Here is an 18,752-nt window from a genome sequence, read left to right as displayed (position 1 = left end):
AAAATGGTTGTTGTGGGAACCAGAGTCATAAAATGATAGTCTCTCTTTGTACTTACTTTCTGAGAAAATACACATAACACTCTTAGGGGACCTTTGTGATACTACTTTGAAAGGGGCACTTGGAGGCCCAAATCAGACAGAAACTGTGGGCCCTTTAGTGTAAAAGCAACACATGATGGCATCCCCACTTCTACACAATCATTAAAGGGACAGCAGCCATTTTCATTCTGACAATCCAGTATCTCCAAACTTTGATTTTTTTTCCTGGCCTTTTTTTCCAGTTTCCTGTTTTTCCCAGTGCCTCAACTTGGGGTAGTGGTTTGAGCATTGGACCATGACTCTGGAGAACAGGGTTCAATTCCCAGCTCAGCCTTGAAAACCGTTGGGTGATCTTGGGCATCTTACATGCTCTCAGCTTCAGGGAAAGGCCATGGCAAACCTCTAGACAAATCTTACCCCATGACAGATTTGCCTCCTAGGGTTGCCCTAAGTCAGAAACAGCTTGAAGGCACACAACAACCAACCAGATATTTTTTCCCTTTACCCCCACAACCTCTTCATTCCCACCTTCTCCCACTATCCCATGTTGCCCCTTTTGCTCAATCTCACCACACATCTCTTGAGCCACCTTCTCACCTTGGCTCACATCCTCACCCAAGCAGGCAGCTTGAGGCCCTCTTACAGCAGCCCTATTGCGGCTGTTGGCTCAGGTGAGCGTGTCCAGATAAGCAGAGTTGGAGAAATGAACAATGGGCACCCTATGGATGCAGCCGTGCCCACAGAGATCACAGTGGGATGAACAGAATTATGATGTATCTTCATTTGCAGTATTTAATATTATCATCATCACGCCATCAGGGCGTGTGGCACTTTACAGAATATGAAGTGTACAGGTCTCTGCCTCCTACAATCTAAACATCAACCAAAGAGAAACAAGAGAGAAAAAGTAGGCAGGATCAACAAATAAGTAATACATGGTTGTTTTAGTATCTAGAATTGTTATTACTAATACAGAATCGGTTCCCTCAAACTAGTTTTCAGAGCACTAGTGCACTAAACTAGGACAAACTCTTGGTCCTCCCACAATGTTCCAAATGCTCCATTTCAGTTATTCAGATGCTTGGTTTTAACTTCTTAAGTGCTATATACTCTTACCAGCCACACAGCCATAATACCAGACTGCTGATGGGTCTTACACTCCTATAATTATTTATAGGAATATGTCATACTCCAAAAGAATGACAAGTTCAGACGAAGAGACATCTTGTTCAAAACTGTGAAGATCCTCTGACTTCAGAGACACAGAACTCTACAGCAATGTTTAGCTATAACTCTACAGTTTCATCCTCATCTGCAACATTACCACAAAGCCCCATGTTTGGAGTTGAGAGATAAAGCTAGATGTGGGCTTTGCTGCTTTCCATCTACATGTACACTGGATATTTCACCTGGATCACTATCAAAAAGTAGGTTTCAAAATTAAAATATAAAGAAAAATGTTGCAATTTTTAAAGTTACAAAACAATAACCCTCTGTCTGCTATTGTAGCAGTTACCTGTGAATTTTGAAAAGTAGTTCCTAGCATCAGATTTGAGAAAGCCAGTTCAATCTTACATATTTACCTATGAAATACCTTTCATCTGGGGACACAACCATGGTATTCCCTAAGTTACTATTAACTAATTCTCTTCTCTCTGCTCTCAACCATGGTTTCCTTACTGAGCCGTTGTTCAAAGAGATCTTGTAGCACCTTTGAGACTGAGAAGGAAGTTGGTAGAATAAGCCTTCATAGACTAAGGGGTGAAACAAACCACTCCAAAGGGGTGGCTTAAACTCACCCCCACCAAAGCCGGATTGGAGCCACAGCATGCACACATCACAGCCCCAATCCGCTTTGAAACCATCCAAAAAAGGAGTGGCAAAGATCTGCTCCTTTCTCAGCTGGCAAAAAGCCAGCTTTTACTGCCCTGCAACAGCTTGAAGCCACCTGCAAGGCACTCTGGCAGCATGCAGTGTATAAACACCATGCCACCAGAGCATCTTGAAGCCACCCACATCTAACCAGCTGGGCAGCTTCAAGATGTCTTAGGGGCATTCAGTGTCTAAACACCACACTGCCCAGAACTTGCTTTACTGGGCCATCTGTTTCGGCCCTAGGTGTAGTTCATCAGATGCACAGTGTGAAGTTGTTGATAGTACACATCTTATTAAGTGTTCTTTAGTGGGCAGGCTTGCCAGAATGTTTACTCTATCCTGCTTCAACAGATAGCTGATTAGACTTGCTTATTTACAGACATGAAAGTTACTTCTGGCCAGGGCCAATTCATGGAAGTAGGTGCTTTGTTTCCCGGCACTCACATGACAACCATCACTTATGTGCAGATGATTCCTTATTCTATGCAGAAGTGGCTCATGAAACCTCACTGGAAAGGGGACACCTCAATTTGAAGATCACCTTCATTATGAAGTTGGCCCACTGCCACAAATTAAGTCTTCTACCACACAGCTCACTCTAAATCTGTTAAGACTGCAACTCCTCCTATCACCCACACTGGGGATGATTGATGACTGTAGCCCAACGCAGCCAGAATACCAGGTTGGTGAAAGCCAGTCATGGCATGTATCTTTGGCAGAAGCAAGACAAGAAAAGCTTCATTACTGTTATGCTGCCAGCGACAAGGAATGAAACAATAATGGTGGTCCAAGTGTATGCCCAATAGCCACATACATGTTGCCCACCTATGCTCTACTCTTTTTGCTGCGGACCCTTACGTGGTCCACAAAACCTTACCATATGCTACAGATGCAATTGGTCTTTTCTGGAAAAATCATCCTTTTTTGGTACCTCCATTCATGAAGCCACAATTTTTAAGAACACTACATGGCAGGGTGGGGAACCTGTAACCACCATCCCCCGCCCCAATGTGGGTGGATTCCAGTTCCCTTCTGCTTAAGCTAACATGACCAATAGACAGGAAAGATGGGAACTGTGGGTCCAACATTAGGTGGAGTACCACAACAGCCCTGCAACTTCTCAATTTTAATTCTCTTCATGGAAAAGCTTCCAGAAGGATATCACAACCATAGTTGTGAAAATAGTCCTAATGGACCCAACATTTAGAAGGCTAAATCCTACCCACTTCCATAAAAGTCTGGAATTGTAGAGCTGCAAGCAGCAGTGCCATTCAAAATAATTAAAAAACAGTCTCCATTCCTAGGTCTTCCCCATGTCTCCAGAGGATCCAGTCTTTCCCTCCCTCTTATGCTCTAACCTCTCTGTCCCCTGTATCCACTCATGGCTTCCTCCACTTCACTAGACTCCCCTTTTAAACTCCTCTAAGCCTTGGAGTCTTCTAACAATTTTAACAACCAGTTCTGGCAAATAGGGGTGAACCAGTTAAATGATATCACTGGTTGCAATGGACACCCCAGGGCCATCAGGCGTCAGGAAATCCATAGCTAAAGCATTTAACAGATGCCTTCCTAACCAGCTTGAAAACACCCCATGAAGGACAGTTAACCACTTCCTGAGGTAGCCCATTCCACTGGCAAGTAGCTCTTACCGTGAGGAATTTTAGTGGGAATTGCCTTTCTTGCAATTTGTATACCTTTGTCAAACATAGTATGTATGTGTGTATGAGATACATAATCAGTCACTTACATACAGTGCACAGGGGAGAATGACCGGTGTACATCGTGGGAGCTGCTTCTGGGAGTGTGAGGGGGCATTTATCCTTTAGAACAGGAATTAGGTTAACTTGTTTGCTTCTGGATGCTGGACTGCAGCTTCCATTATTTCTCATCACTGTGTTCGCTTAGGGTGATGGGAGGCAAATTCCAGCATCACTCAGGAGGACAACACATTTTGTCTTCCACCTTCAGAACTATCATCCCTTATTATGTTGGTTCTCTTTACTGCAACAATAGCAACAGAGAAGGATCTACACAGAATCATTGATAGTCAGTGCATGCAAAGAGAGGAGACAATTTTAAGTGAAATGGGATTTGTGTCCTAGCACCATGGGCACTCTTATGCTTCAGAACTGTTTCTTTGCAAAGGCTACCACTCCTAGAAGTAGTTCTCTTATGATCCCAGGCCCCTGCTATATAAAAACACAGCTGTCAAAAGTCTTTCCTTTTCTTCAGCTTCTTATCCCAGCCTACATTTCAGTACTTTTTAAAAGAATACAAAGGAGACGTTTTCCCTCCCATCTGTCACCCAAGATTACACATAACACGAGGTGGAACGTGAGTCACAGGTGGAGGCTTACGGGGGACACTTTTTGGTACAGTACTGGTAGAACTGGTAGGGTGGGATGGCAATGCTTCTTGCGGCAAACCACTCCGTGCTACCAGAGTGGGACTGAGTGGCAAATTCTCCTTATGCGTGGCAGAAAGCAGTGGGTGCCGAGATGCCGACTGGTTTCCCAGGCCAGCCGGTTGTTGGCTGGCAATAGCATCGGTCAGCTTGTTCAAGCCACTGACAATGCCTTGCAGGACTTCACAGTTTGCACGCAGAGCCTCCAAGCACTGTCTCCTCTCCTCTCTGCTATCTGCAGCATCTTGTTCAAAGGCCCTCAAAAATCTTGCCAACATCACTCTGTCACGCACCATCTCCTCTTGCTCTTTGGTGGAGTCTTCTCTGGCTTGCTCCAGAAAGAGATTAAACATGTTCTCGGCCCTTTCCCGCTTCTTCTTGTTCCTCAACAAAGATAGCCGGGCCGGAGGAGGTGGTGTTGGCTTTGAACTGGTGGCAGGAGGTTCTGCAAAATAAAAACAATTACATAGGGCAGGAGTGGTCAAAGTGCAGTCCCTGCCTCCCTGGTACAGCCCCTCATTCCAACATCCTTCTTCTATTCACTTCCACTTGTGAAAAGAAGGACCCCATCCCAGACCTAAAACAACTCTGGAGGGGTCAAAAACCTAGCAAACTTGACCAACCACTCCTTGTAAATCAATTTGGGTGTGGAGAGAGAGTGGGTGTGAGAGGGGAGGTCCTGCCTTCTGAAATCTGGTGAAGAAGTTCATGATGTCTTTCAACTTCAAAGGCCCCATGAACTCTTGATGCAAGGCACATAGGCTGGCATTCTGTTGGTTAATTATGATGGCATAACTTGCACTTAAGCCACAGCAACTCACTGTTATTTGGCTGCTGCAGAGGATGAAATTCTTTACCAATTGCACAATTAACCACCCTCCCACCTCATCTTTTTTTCTTAGCTCCAATCCAAGCTATTTCATGATCGGTGGAGAGCTGAAGAAACAGACAAGCGTCCAGCTATTTTTGTACAACTGGACAGAGTAATGGCATCATCTGCAGGGATCTCCAGTGGACTCCTGGATGTTTCTGCATATGCCTGTCCCTGTCCCCGTTGTGCCCAGAGGAGGGCAATCAAAATGGTGAAAGGTCTATGAGAAGAAACAATGCCCTATGAGAAGAAGCTTAAAGAGCTGGATATGTTTATCCTGGAAAAGAGAAGGTTAAGAGGTGACATGATAGCTCTATTTAAATATTTCAAAGGATATCATACTGAAGATGCGAGCAAATTTACTTTCTGCATCTCTAGAAAATAGGACTTAGCACAACAGGTTCAAACTATAGGAAGAGAGGTTCCACCTAAACATTTGAAAGGATTTCTTGACAGTGGAAGACACTGCCTTCGAGTGTGGTGGAGTCTCCATCTTTGAAGGTTTTTAAACAGAGGCTGGATGGCCATCTGTTGAGGATGCTTTGATTTTATATTCTTGACAGAAGGAGGCTGGACCGTGGCCCTTGGGATTCTCTTCCAGTTCTATTATTCTATGTGTGTCCATCTGTAGGCAAACAGCTAAATGTTTGTCTGCTGCTCCTCTCTTCACCAACCAAGAAATGGCCAGGCTCAGGGGGCTGCCTGCAGTTGAGTAAAATGGGGTGAGCAACTGAGTGGGAGTAGCTAGTTCTCCTGATGCAGTACTGTGGTCATAAACAGGCAAAAAAAATTGTCTTCCAGCTTGTTATGCTCACCTACACACATTTAACTCTGAAATTGCAACAGGAAAATCTAATTTCCCAAAGTATTCAATTTTTGTTACTGCACTAATAGAGATGTAAAACAAACTGCAGAAATAATCCATCTTGAGGCCACCTTAACTGCCCTGGCTCAATGCTAGGAAATCCTGGGAACTGTACGTGAGACATTTAGCCTTCTGTCAGAGAGCTCTGTGCCATAATTCCCAGGATTCCTTAGCACTGAGCCAAGGCAGTTAAAGCTGTCTCAAACTGGATTATTTCTGCAGTATGTTTTGGACCAAAGTTGTTTACTAATTTTTTTATTCCATGTCTGTGCTAAAGGGCCAGGAGGTAGAAAAGGTGAAGCACAAAGCTATCTGTATCGAGTCCTGTTTCAAGGAGTTAGGAAGGTCCTGTTCTTGAATATCAATAATGTTACAGAGGGTGGGATAAAAAAATTATTCACACATAATACATACCCATATTGTTCAGTGGTTCCTGAGGCTCAGGGCTTATTTGTGGTCTCTGAGATTCCATCTCTTTTCCTGAGACAAAATTCAGAGGAAAACAAAGAAAGAGATTTAGGATAAATTAAAATGGGCCAAACAATTCCATTTGAACAAGAGAAATGTCATAAATTGAGCTGCTCATCCACTACAGAAGAAAAATGCATTGCACAACAAAGTAAAACAAATTAAAGAATCACAATAACATTAGCACATGGAATGTTGTGATTTTTTGACAATCCACTGCAAAGCAAGACCCTCCTCAATTCACCCTTCAGTACAACAGCTAGTGATTCAACTCTTACCACTGACTCCATTGCTGCCTTCTTCCTCAGTCTGTACAACATTGTTATCACCTGCGTCCACCATTTCCTCCTCAGTGCCATTAACAGACATAATTCCATCTCTTGTATTTTCTGAAGAAAAAATCAAGCACATAGCCAGAAGCATCCAGCCTAAATTAAAATGAACTGTCATACCAACCATCAACCTCCCCAAAGCCTGAATCATCCCTTGTGCAAGCTAAAAATCTTCAGTGGGAGTTCTGAAGCTCTATTTTGCACCCAAATACCAAGGTAGAATTGGCACTAATTACTGTACAATAATGAATTAAAATTCTACCTTGTTATTTGGTAGAAGTCTAGAAATTTCAGTCCAAACATTGACCCAAAAATCCTGGGTTGACTTATCCATGGGTCAATATAAGTACTGTAACTCTTACCAAAAAGGTTCCACCCCCTTCTCTAAGTAGAGTTATGGAAGGTGAGAGCTTGGTCTGTCCTGGGAACACCTAAAAGAAGCACCAACTCAAATTAAAATTAAAGGCTATAATCACTGCTAATGTAGTCATAATTTCCTTTGCTTGGCCTTTTCATCCTTTCTGATATGTGTGCATTTTCTTAGCCCTGCCCACAACTGGTTGTCTCTCTGCCCATATTGCACAGCTACCTTTTACCATCGTTCCCTCTTCATAACACCCAGCCTTTAGCATAAGCACAAGCAGTTATACCTGTTGGAATTTTGTACATTCTTTTTCATAATGTTCCCTTGCTTCATTTTTTAAACATTTTTTAGCATTCCTTTTTAACATGTCCCGAAGTTTTATCATCGACTTATCCACAGGTCATATCAAAATCCATAATTCTGGGCCCCAAACCTGTCCTTTACTTACAGTCAAGTATATACAGTAATACTGGTTAAAGACCAACATTTATTTCTGTTCTTATCAATGATGTATTCAAGTTTTTTACTCCAAGTCTCAAATCCTTACAAGATACTTTCAAGACAAGTTTCAAGTTAGGTCTCAAATCTGGGAGCCAACTTTAACAGAAATAAAGGGGGGGGGGGGCTTGAGGCATAAGGATCCTTCTAAAGCTTTTGAAAAGTTTTAGAAGGCTCCTTCAATGCATACCAGGGATAGGCTATTGAGTAGACCTCAAGCCCTGCCTCAAGCCCATTGCCTAATGCATCTGTAGCCCTGTGGCATAGTGGTTATTGCGTGACTGTCACTTGCTATCTGATGTTCTTTTTGTTGCCTGTTTTATTGAACCATTTCCTGTATTGCTATGTATTTTATTTGTATTATCCTATCATTACTTAGATTGTACGCCATAGGCAGGCTGACTCTTTTATATTTGTTGTTTTTATGTACAGCGCTGTGCAAATCTACAACGCTATATAAAATAATAATAATAATAATAATAATAATAATAATAATAATAATGGTTAAATGCTGGTAAAGCAGCCAAAATGTTGTGAGTTCAATCCCAGGGCTCCAAGGTTGACTTGGCCTTCCATCCTTTTGTAGGTCAGTAAAATGAGTACCCAGCTTGTTGGGGCAATTCGCTTACACATTGTAAACTGATTAGGGAATCTTAGCACTTAAAGCGATATAAAAAAATAAGTGTTATTGCTATAACTATTGCTATTTGCCATCCCCTCTGAGAAACGTGCCTTGAGGTCTGGGCTTGAGACAGGGGTTTGAGGTCTATTCAGCAGCCTGTCCCCACTATACACTGGAGGAGTCTTCTAAAGCTTTTCCTAGGACTTGAGTATGGGTCAATCAACTCACGTCTAAATAACTGGTACTTATTGAAACTTTCTCTATAAATGGCATGAAACTCATGAAACTAGGCTCTCAAAAACAATGCCACTCAACCATTTTTTCTTAATACGGTTACAGTAAACTATTAGAATTACACAACAGGACAATTACTTCAAAGGCAGCCACAGTCATGCTTACCTGTGCTTTCCAGTAACCTTCCAGTGCTTTCGTCTTTGAAATATTCTCCAATGTTAATGATGCTGAGCTCTTCAGGTAAGAAGTGCTCCTCTAGAGCGGGGGGATCTGGTATAACCCCCTGATTTGGTTGATGTTTGGGATTTAGGCTTCGTGAAACCCGCTTGGGTGTTACACTGGCATCCCCGCGAAGGATGCGGTGCAGCTGCTTGTAAAAAGGGCAGGTCACTTTATTGCTTCCTGGCCTGGAATTGTGATCAATCACACGTTTATATTCCAGTCGCATTACTTTGGTCTTGGAACGGCATTCTATGGCAGTACGGCGATGACCTCGAACTGCCATCTCCTGGGCAATGTACTCGAAGAAATCGATATTTCGGTGGCTGCTGCGGAGCTGGTCCTGGATTTTCTGCTCCCCCCAAATGTCCAGGAGATCCAAGGTTTCTTTGTGCCGCCATGAAATTCCACGGCCCTTGCGGCTTATGGTGGCTCCCATTCCATTTTCAATCATCTATTAAAACAAGAGGGGGGAGGTATTGAAATCAAATGCAATGATAATAATACAAACATGGATGTGGCAATTATACTGAGCAGATGTCAGGTCAAAAGAAAGTTGAATCACACCTCACAGGGGTAGTTTAATGGATGGAAAAACGGCGAGGTATAAAACCGATAAATAAGTAATTAATTTTGCCTCCAAATGTTGCTTTCCACCACGTTCAGTCCGATTCGCCGAAACACATATAGCTAAAAGTTCACATCATACAGAGAATAAAAATATAGACCAGAATGCTTTATCAGCTCTTAATTAAGTATAATTCAAAGACATAGCCATGTTAGTCTGGAAAATCAGTACGCAAAGAGATCTTGTAGCATCTTTGAAACTTCAATGAAAGAAGGAAGTTGGTAGCATGAGCTTTCATGGACATGAGGCTACATGTATCTGAGGAAGTAGGCTCACGTCTACAAAAGCTCATGCTACCGATGTCTTTCTTTCAGTTAGTATTAAAGGTGTTACAAGATCCCTTTACATATTTAGTTGGCACACACGGGCAGGAAGCAGCGTGGCGGCGCCAATTCCAGGGTTCAGGAGCGTACAGCAACCGCACGCTCCGGAACCTTAGTCTGTATGGACACTGGCATCATGGCAGTCTCCCGTCCACATGGAGGCCGCCATGATGACAATGCTGCCGTACAGTGACTAGATATCGTGGCAGGAAGTGGTGTCATGGCAGCGCCCCTTCCGCTCTTAGGCAGCTTCTTTTTTGCTGCGCATTTTTCCCCTGCGGTTTGATTGCTGCAGCAACACTGCGCAGCAAATAGGGGAGGCATTTCGCCGCCAATGTGTACCGGCCCTTAGTTAAGTATGCCTGTGACAGTCAGGGATAGACCCTTCTTAGAGTGGCTCTCAGTTTCACCTTGAAAGAAAGCTCTGCCCCTGTCCTTTCCTCAACACTTTCTTCTACTTAACCTTGTCAGACACCCACTTTTGTGTCAGAAGTCTAAGAACCCCACTGCTTACTCCAGAATCTAAATAGGTTAGTGTAACTGGTAGCATGCTTCTGAATAATAAGCCACACAGATTGTCTTAGTGCTTATATGAAAACAAATAACCGGTATAAGATGTCTTAATTTATTTCCAACTCAATAAACACTTCAGTTATATCTAGTGTCAGCTCAATAGCCAATTATGTAACAAATAGTTCCCCTTCAGATACAACTTCCTCGGAGTCTTGTATCACATCACCACCACACACAACCATTCCTTCTTAAGGGCCTGGCTAGGATTTCACTTAAACCTCTCTCTGTGGGATCTCTCAGGTAACTCTGGCAGGATATAGACCTCCCCAAAAGGGTGGTCTCCCGCCACCCTGGTTTGCTGTGCAAGGGAGCCACAGCAGACAAACTGCACAGCTCCTTCGCACAGCAAAAAGAACCCACAAAAAGCAGATTCTTTCTGCGGCACGGTTGTGACGTCGCAAGGCGCCAATGACATACTTGCAGCATCACAAAGGTGCGGGAAGTGCAGACGCTAGGCGTCCATCACGTCAAAATGGCGGCGCCCATATGTACAGGGTGCCGCCATTTTGACGCCCCCGTCACGTGCTAGGGGTGAGGCCGGTATGGACAGCCAATCCCTAGCACGTGACGGGGGTGGCAAAAAAGGCCCATTAAATCGGGTCTCTGTCTCTCTATCTGAATTTCCTCAGACACTACTTCTACTTTTTATACTTTCTGATCCTCCACAGGCCCCCTTCTTGGTCTTTCTGAACTATGATTAGCTGCCCTGAAGTCTCGAAACCATGCCCTATGAGGAGAGGCTTAGGGAGCTGGGTATGTTTAGGCTGGAGAAGAGAAGATTAAGGAATGACATGATAGCTGTGTTTAAATATTTGAATGGATATCATATTGTGGGTGGAGAAAGCTAGTTTTCTGAAACTCCAGAAACTAGGACATGGAACAAGAACTTCCTGACAGTAAGAGCTTTTCAACAGTGGGAGACACTGCCTGGGAGAATGGTGGAGTCTCCTTCTTTTTAAGGTTTTTAAACAGAGGTTGGATGGCTATCTGTTGGGGGTGCTTTGATTGTGTCTTCCTCCATGGCAGAATGGTTTCGGACTGGATGACCCTTGTAGTCTCTTCCAACTCTTTGGGCCAAAACACACTGCAGAAATAATTCAGTTAGAGACTGCTTTAACTATCCTGGCTCAGTGCCAGGGAATCCTGGGAACTGTAGTTTTTGTGGCACTAGAGCTCTTTGCCAGAGAAGGTTAAATGTCTCACAAATCTACAGTTCCCAGGATTCCATCGCATTGAGCCAGGACAGTTAGTTACAGCTGTCTCAAACTGGATTATTTCTGCAGTGAGTTTTGACCCTAGGATTCTGCCTAGCACCTCTGTCACAATGCTTTAAAAAGTAACCTCTCCTGGCCTGATTCTCCCAAACCTGACAGAAATATCATTCACCTCTATTTCTAACCACTGATGCTTTATGAACATCAAGCCTAAATTGCTTTCTGATTTCTGTCTTGGAGAATTCACTACTTCTGGTGATTTCTACAATGAAAATCAGTAACTTCAAGTTTCTGTCTTATTAGCTGATCATTAGTCGCAGTGTTACCCATTTATTGTATATCACTGTTTCTGGGAACTGATAAGATCATTGTAGGCACCTCCTCTTGTTTAAGATATTCATGCTGATTTATAACAGACATTTAAACTGTTGTGGTGGTTTTATAAACTGTTGAATAATCTAGGCTGAACTTGCAAGAAATATTTTAGATATCTCTTAAACTTTCATTATTGTACCAAATACCAGGTTCTAGAAGACATGCAAGAGGACAGAAAGTCTTTTCAACTGCTTTCAATGAGAAACAATCTAGAGGCATTGTTGCTATAACATACTTTGCCTATGAATTTAAGGGGTCAATATTTATAGTGGTTTTGTACTTTGCTATTACAACATTGTATCTTCATATTCTATCAATCATGCTAACAGACGTAACCAACTTTTTAGGGCTTACCTATGACTTAATCCTCAACTGCCACTCCTTCCTGGTCTTTTTCTCGCTTTACCAATTCAGGTAATAATTCTGGTGCTCTCTCCTCTCTTCACCCACCCGTCCCTCTTTCTTTCACTCAGGCAAAGAGCAGTCACCCTCCCTATATATTGTTCATCCACTAATATCTCTTGCATAAGCGCAGCTGCTAATTGCAAAAATGAAAACGCTTACTCTGATTGCAGTTTCCTCTTCCCCACTTAAAGCAGTCTTCCATCTAGTGAATTAAGATGGTACTACAGGTTACAGACAGATGAAAATGCATTAACATTAATCATTAAAAACAACAGCCTTAAGGCATACACCATAGGTTTCCTTTGGTAGGTATACTAAGTTTCATGAATCTACAGGTATATTTTGTTGTGTGCCACAAGTAGTTTCTGATTTATGGCAACCGTAAGGCAAACCTATCATGGGGTTCTCTTGGCAAGTTTCTTTGTTATGCCCAAGATTGTAAGGGCAACCTGTTTATCCTGAGAGCGTGTGATGAGAACCTCTCCCTCCGTGGACCTATTCACAGGGAGGCTGAGAAAGACATTGAGACACCAAATTTGGTTTTAAACACCATGCATGTAACATTTATTGAATCACACAAGTAACACAAACATTGATTATCAAGAGCTCTTTCACTCTCACATTCATACAATACTCACACACACTTTCCTTCCGCCGAACACTGATCAGTTGTTCTCGAAGGCTGGGGATGACACCGTTGCCGTGGTTGGTGCCAACAAAATGGAGATGAAAGTCCAGGGTCTTTATACTTTTTCTTCTCTCTGGCTTTTGGCTGCTGAAGTCTTGCAATATTGCAGCCCATTACTCAACTTCTTCTTTTGGGAGGAGAGACAGGTTGTTCAGATCAGTCCGTGTTCAAAGCAACTCGTTCTGTTCAAAGTCCTCCATTGTCCTGTCAGTTCCTCATCATGGCGACTCAGGAGATAAGGTTCTTCCCGGTCATGGTTTGTCACACCTGGACGGCACCCCGCTTCAGCTTCCAAGTTTTCAGACTTTCCTCGCCTCGGTTGCCAAATACCTTCGTCACATCAATGCTTTGCGCAGAACCATCTTGTTTGGTCATTTAGCTATGTTTAAAGCACAGTTCCTTGGTTCTTCGGTTCTTCAGCTCTGGGTTTGCATCAGAACTCACTCATTCATCTTACATCTTCAGAGGGGGTTTGCCCCTGCCATTCTGAGTCTGAGGGAGTGTGACTTGCCCAAGGTCACCCAGCAAGTTTCCATAGCTGAGCTGGGATTCAAACTATGATGTCCAAAGTCACAGGCCAATGCATAAGCCACTACACCATGTAGGTATGTCTATACAGGCCATATAAACCCATTTTCCCTTGGCCTCGCCATGACTTGTCCTCACAGGGCAGGGCCAAAGCCCTGGTTCTACTGTGGACTGTCTTTACAAGGGAAGGTCAGTTCTACATCAAATCCAGGCCATTCCTCCCTAAAACCAGTTTGAATTAACTTACCTTTTGCTTTGGATCTTCCAGAAAAATCCAGAACTTCACAATGATGTATCGAGTGAGGCAAGCTTTGCAGTTATTTACACAGCATCCTGCTGTGCAGCATGGCACCACTGCCACAACAAATAAAATAAGTCACTTCCTCTGAGGTCACCACAAGGTGCCCAGCTATGTGACCACTGTGTTTTCAATGTCAGAGGGAGTAACTCATGCCGCCAGTGCTGGGGAGCACAAGAGGACAACTACCCAGAGTCACTCCGGAGTACAGAAGTAACGGGGAGAATTTGGACAACTCCAGGACCAGAATACTCCAGGAGCAATCCGGAGTATTTTGGCCAGTATAGACCCACCCTGCCTATCATTGTCTAGGTACTAGGGCAGAGGAGGTCATCCATGCACACATTTCTTGATTAATACTGACAGTTCAGTATCTCAGAAGAACTGTACTCCAGTATATTTGGAAAATACTTGACTGGAGGAAGATTGCTCACTAGAATATGGTGAGAATAACTGTATGGAATATACAGTGCTCTTACCTTAAGCTCTTGGGAGGTCTCATCCATAGGAAACTCACCAAGATCCGGAAACTCCCTCGGCCTGTCGTACCCCAAGGCAATGGGAATCTCCTCCTCTTTGCACACAACCATCCCATCTGTTTTCTCTGCCTCCTCAAGTTTAACAACATTTATATTTGACAGCTGCCAGCTTAGCTTGAAGTTGCTTTGCTGAATTCTTCCACTGCACTGTGGGCAGGTAGCCTTCGTACTGCATTCCCCATTGTATCGAGTGAGGCAAGCTTTGCAGAAATGGTGCCCACAAGCTTCAATTATGACCGTGTCTTTGAAGTACTCCAAGCAAATGAGACAAGTGGCTTCCCGACTCAGCTCCTTGACAGGAACCCCAGATGCCATGGCGACCTCTCCTTGAAGCATGAGAACTACAGCCTTAATTTTTTCTCTAGTTTCAAATGGTGGCTATTTGTTTCCTTTCTTGGAACAGCTTCAGCGGAGGGTGGGACATGTGTTGACCTGCAATTGAAAAGATGACAAAGTCAGAACCACACTAATTGTGACATCGCTTGCACACCATTATCAACAACATGAGTGTGTTTGTACCCGTTCAATTCTACAGAGATGGTGCCTTGTCTCAGACAAGTGCTCCCAGGTTTTCAGGAGAGTAAATGATAGGTGTATAGCCCCCAGGGTTGGGTGGTTTAAACCAGCTTTTTTTAAAATCAAATGACTTAAAAAAAATTCCTTGTGGATACAGAGTGTACTTCAGAATGTGGGAAACAACCTGATACCAACATCCCTCCCATACACCTTTTATCAGGTTTTATCACTGAGCTCAGCATAAAACCCAAATGGCCGCCGTCCTTGTCTATTTTTGCTGCCTCCATTGTCATATCCAGCTGAAGCAACAGATTTGCTTGCTGGTGTTCTGTTGGTGCTCTCTTGGCTAGTGCTTACAATTTAAAAACCACAGCAAAGAATCTGCACATCTCCTATAAGCTCCAGCTAATTATCAAGCATTTATGGGACTGTACTCCAGTATAACTGGAAAGTACAAGTTTGCCTATCTTCATGGCACTCAGTGGCTGTGTGTGCATGGGTTTAAGTAAGAGAGAGAGAGAGAGATCCCATACACTTGCATGCAGAATTCCCAAGGTTTCGACAGTCCTGCCTGGATGAGCCAATTTAACCACATTCAAGTAAACATTTCATTTACAGAAAACAAGCAAATTTACTGCAGAAGGCCCTCAAGAAAGGTTAATCAGTTACATCCAAAACAACCTTGCAGTCTCATCAACTTACCATTTGGGAAACCTAACTTTCTTAGGCCATCCCCAGCCAAATGCCATAATGGCTGTGGATTCTGGGAAGTGTAATCCCAAAGTTTCTCAGTCCCTGGCAATTTCATATAGGCCTTCTCCTTGTTAACTGGGCAGGGGGTGGCAGCTTCTGCCTCACAGCTGAAGGCAACCCGTATGGGGGCTGTCAAGGCTCCCCTCTCCTTTCCAATCCCAAGATGAAAATCTGAGTCAATGTGATATTTTTAACAAGAGAAATGATAGGCTTTTCTATGCAGAGAGTCTTCCAGATGGAGACTTTTACCATGCAAACATCCTGCCTCATTTCCCCCCACAGTACCTATCCCCAAGCTAAAAATCCAAGCCATTTATGTTTTTAACAAATAAGGGGTACCCTCTCCTTCCCATCCCCAAGCCAAATTAAAAACAAAAAACAGGAGCTCCTTCTTTCCTGAACTATGTTTTCTCTGTTCGCATAGCTCCTTCCAGACGGAGATTTTTATTGTGCAAACGTCCAGCCTCATTATTTTTCCATACCGCTCTCTCCTTTCCCATTTCCAAACTAAAAATCCAACCCAGAGTAATTTTTTTACAAAATAAGCAACAAGAGCTTCCTATTTTCTCATGGATATTTTTTTTCTGTGCAGATGGACTTTTTTTTATTGTGCAAATGTCCTGCATCATTTTTCCTTCCCCTCTCCAAGCCAAAAAAATCCAAGCCAGAGTGATATATTTGTAAAGGATAATAAACAAGAGCATCTCCTTTCCTGAATTATGCTTTTTTCCTTTGTCCATACAGCTATTTTTATTGTGCAAACGTCCTGCCTCATTATTTTTCCCACAGTCCCTTTCCTTTCCCATCCCCAAATCAAATCCCCCTCCAAAAAAGTGATTTTTAAAAAGCAAATAAGAAACAGGACCTTTTTCTTTTCTCAGTGATGTTTCTCTCTGGGCACAGAGGGGCTTCCAGACGGCCATTTTATATTGTGCAAACATCCTGCCTCATTATTTTCCCCCATACATACCTCTCTCCTTTCTCATCCTCAAACCAAACAATCCAAGCCAGGTTGATCCTTTTTTAAAGAATAAGAAATAGGACTTGCCTTTTCCCCCCTCAAGTATTTCCCCCCTGTTCACAGAGCTCCTTCCAGATGGACATATTTTACTCTGCAAACCTCCTGCCACATTTTTTCCCACACCACCTTCTTCTTTACCATCCCAAAAAATCAAAATATCCAACCAAGTGATTTATTTTTTGGGGGGGAAAGAAGCAATAATAGCTGCTTCTTTCCTGAAAGAGGTTTCCCTCTGTGCCCAGAGCTCCTTCCAGACTGACATTTTTATTGTGCAAACATCCTGCCTCATTATTGTTTCCCCCATAGATACCACCCTCTCCTTCCCCATCTCTAAACCAAAACATACAAACCAGAGTGAGAGCCCCTTTCAAAGAATAAGAAATGGCACTTGCCTTTTTGCTCAATGTTTCCCCATTTGTGGACAGAGGTCCTTCCAGACAGACATTTTTATTGTGCAAACGTCCTGCCCCTTTTTTATCCATTGCACCCCCCTTTTCCGTCTCTAAACCAAATAATCCAACCCAGTTATTACATTTTTAAAAGAATAAGAAACAAGGGCTGCTTCTTTCCTCCATTCTGTTTTAATTTTGTGCCAGACGGACATATTTTATTGTGCAAACGTCCTGCTTCATATTTTTTGGTATCACTCTCTCCTTTCCCATTCCCAAAACCAAATAATCCAAACCAGTGATATCTATTTTAAAGAATAATACACAAGAGCTGCTTCTTTCCTCAAAGATATTTTGCTATATCCAGAGCTGCTTCCAGACGGACATATTTATTGTGCAAACGTCCTGCTTCATATTTTTTCAATACCACTCTTTCTCCTTGTTGCCCAAGACAAATAACCTCCTTCCCAAACCAAAATGATCTACATTTTAAAGGAATAACACAGAAGAGCTGCTTCTTTCCTCAAAGACCTGAGCTCCTTCCAGACAGACCCTATTTTTATTGTGCAAACGTCCTGCCTCATTTTATTCCCCCAGTCGCCATTTTCTCTGAAGCTGAACCCTCCTCCTCCCTCTTCTTCTTCTTCCTTTGTCGCTGCTGCTGTGTTCCTGCATTGCTGCTCTCCTTCTCCTTCTTACCACATACATCTATATCTATATCTCTCTCTCCCTCTTCTTCCAGGGGTAGGGATGGCCAGCTTCCTGCTCCTCCTCAGCCTCAGAGGTCTCTGTCTCTCTTTCCCTCTCAAAGGCAGCCTGGCAAATGGAGCCCTGACTGAGGAGGAGGAGGAGGAGGAGGACCAAGAGAGACAGGGGCCCTAGTGCTGCTTCCAGGCCTGGAAGCGCTCCCCATCCAGAGCCATCCCGCCTTAAGGGCGCTTCGTCTGAAAGGAGGCAGGAAGCGGGCATACGCAGCTCCAGCAGGCCTCCTTAATAATAATAATAATAAGCACATTGTGTGTCACAGGAGAGAGAAGGAAGGGGATTATAAAACACTTCACACACACACAAAAGACGGGAGCGTTACACAAGAGAGGGAGCCGCCATTTTATTGCACATTGTTATGATGATGATGATGATTTGGTTGGAAAAGAAAGTCACGTGATGCGCCCCTTCCCTCCCTCCCTCACGCGCCGCAGTAACAGCGTCGTCGTTATTCGCCGTTCGCGTTATGTGATCATCGTCACTCTTCTCTCTATTAATGCCTAATCGTCCATTTTGTTTTGTCTCCCTTCCATAGGGAGAAGTGAGCAAGAGATGATGATGATGATGATGATATGACGATAGTATTTTACACACACACACACACACAGATATACGCACACATATACAGATACACAGCTATATATACACATACACATATATACACACACACATGCTAATCTCTATATCCAAACACATATGTATGTGTGTATATATGTGTGTGTATAGGCTGTGTGCGTGTATATATATATACACACACACACACACATACATATATACATATACATAAATATATAGACACACACATGTAGGTTGATTAATAAAGAATGGTGCAAAAGTATTTTTTATTTACTATTATCTATTATATTATCCTCTCTGTTGTAAGCCGCCCGGATTCCCAGTGACTGGGCAGCATATAAATAAATCCTATTATTATTATTATTATTAT

General features: G+C 43.1%; 1 protein-coding gene across 5 annotated transcripts; it reads right to left on the bottom strand.

Moving 5' to 3' along the window:
• Window positions 1-822: 822 nt before the first annotated feature.
• LOC149320965 (uncharacterized) lies at window positions 823-17,871 on the bottom strand. 5 transcript variants are annotated; one of them, XM_089514309.1, is made up of 6 exons: window positions 15,581-17,871; window positions 14,303-14,794; window positions 8,738-9,245; window positions 6,801-6,911; window positions 6,469-6,534; window positions 823-4,763 (listed from the first exon to the last, which is right to left on the bottom strand). In XM_089514309.1, exons 2-6 carry the CDS (start codon window positions 14,696-14,698, stop codon window positions 4,216-4,218), a joined length of 1,629 nt encoding a protein of 542 aa, XP_089370435.1. In that variant the 5' UTR covers window positions 14,699-14,794; window positions 15,581-17,871; the 3' UTR covers window positions 823-4,215. The 5 variants fall into 5 exon arrangements, with proteins under 5 accessions (XP_089370435.1, XP_089370426.1, XP_089370446.1 ...); XM_089514300.1 differs by having other exon boundaries at window positions 17,045-17,871; XM_089514320.1 differs by having other exon boundaries at window positions 17,748-17,871.
• Between the last annotated feature and the right edge of the window lie 881 nt (window positions 17,872-18,752).

The sequence above is a fragment of the Sceloporus occidentalis genome, unplaced genomic scaffold (genome assembly GCF_023333645.1).
Source record: "Sceloporus occidentalis isolate IW3139 unplaced genomic scaffold, rSceOcc1.0.p SCAF_1, whole genome shotgun sequence".
NCBI lineage: Eukaryota > Metazoa > Chordata > Lepidosauria > Squamata > Phrynosomatidae > Sceloporus > Sceloporus occidentalis.
Note: the sequence above shows the minus strand (reverse complement) of the source record. Positions and strands in the feature narration are given on the sequence as shown.

What these genes read in the sequence shown, in the direction of transcription:
- LOC149320965 (XM_089514309.1), bottom strand. Translation starts at nt 14,698, where the DNA reads ATGCTTCAAGGAGAGGTCGCCATGGCATCTGGGGTTCCTGTCAAGGAG. An exon ending in AGACCTCCCAAGAGCTTAAG is followed by an intron (nt 9,246 to 14,302) that starts GTAAGAGCACTG and finishes TTGTTTTAATAG; the next exon opens with ATGATTGAAAATGGAATGGG. An exon ending in AAGGTTACTGGAAAGCACAG is followed by an intron (nt 6,912 to 8,737) that starts GTAAGCATGACT and finishes TTTTTTCTTCAG; the next exon opens with AAAATACAAGAGATGGAATT.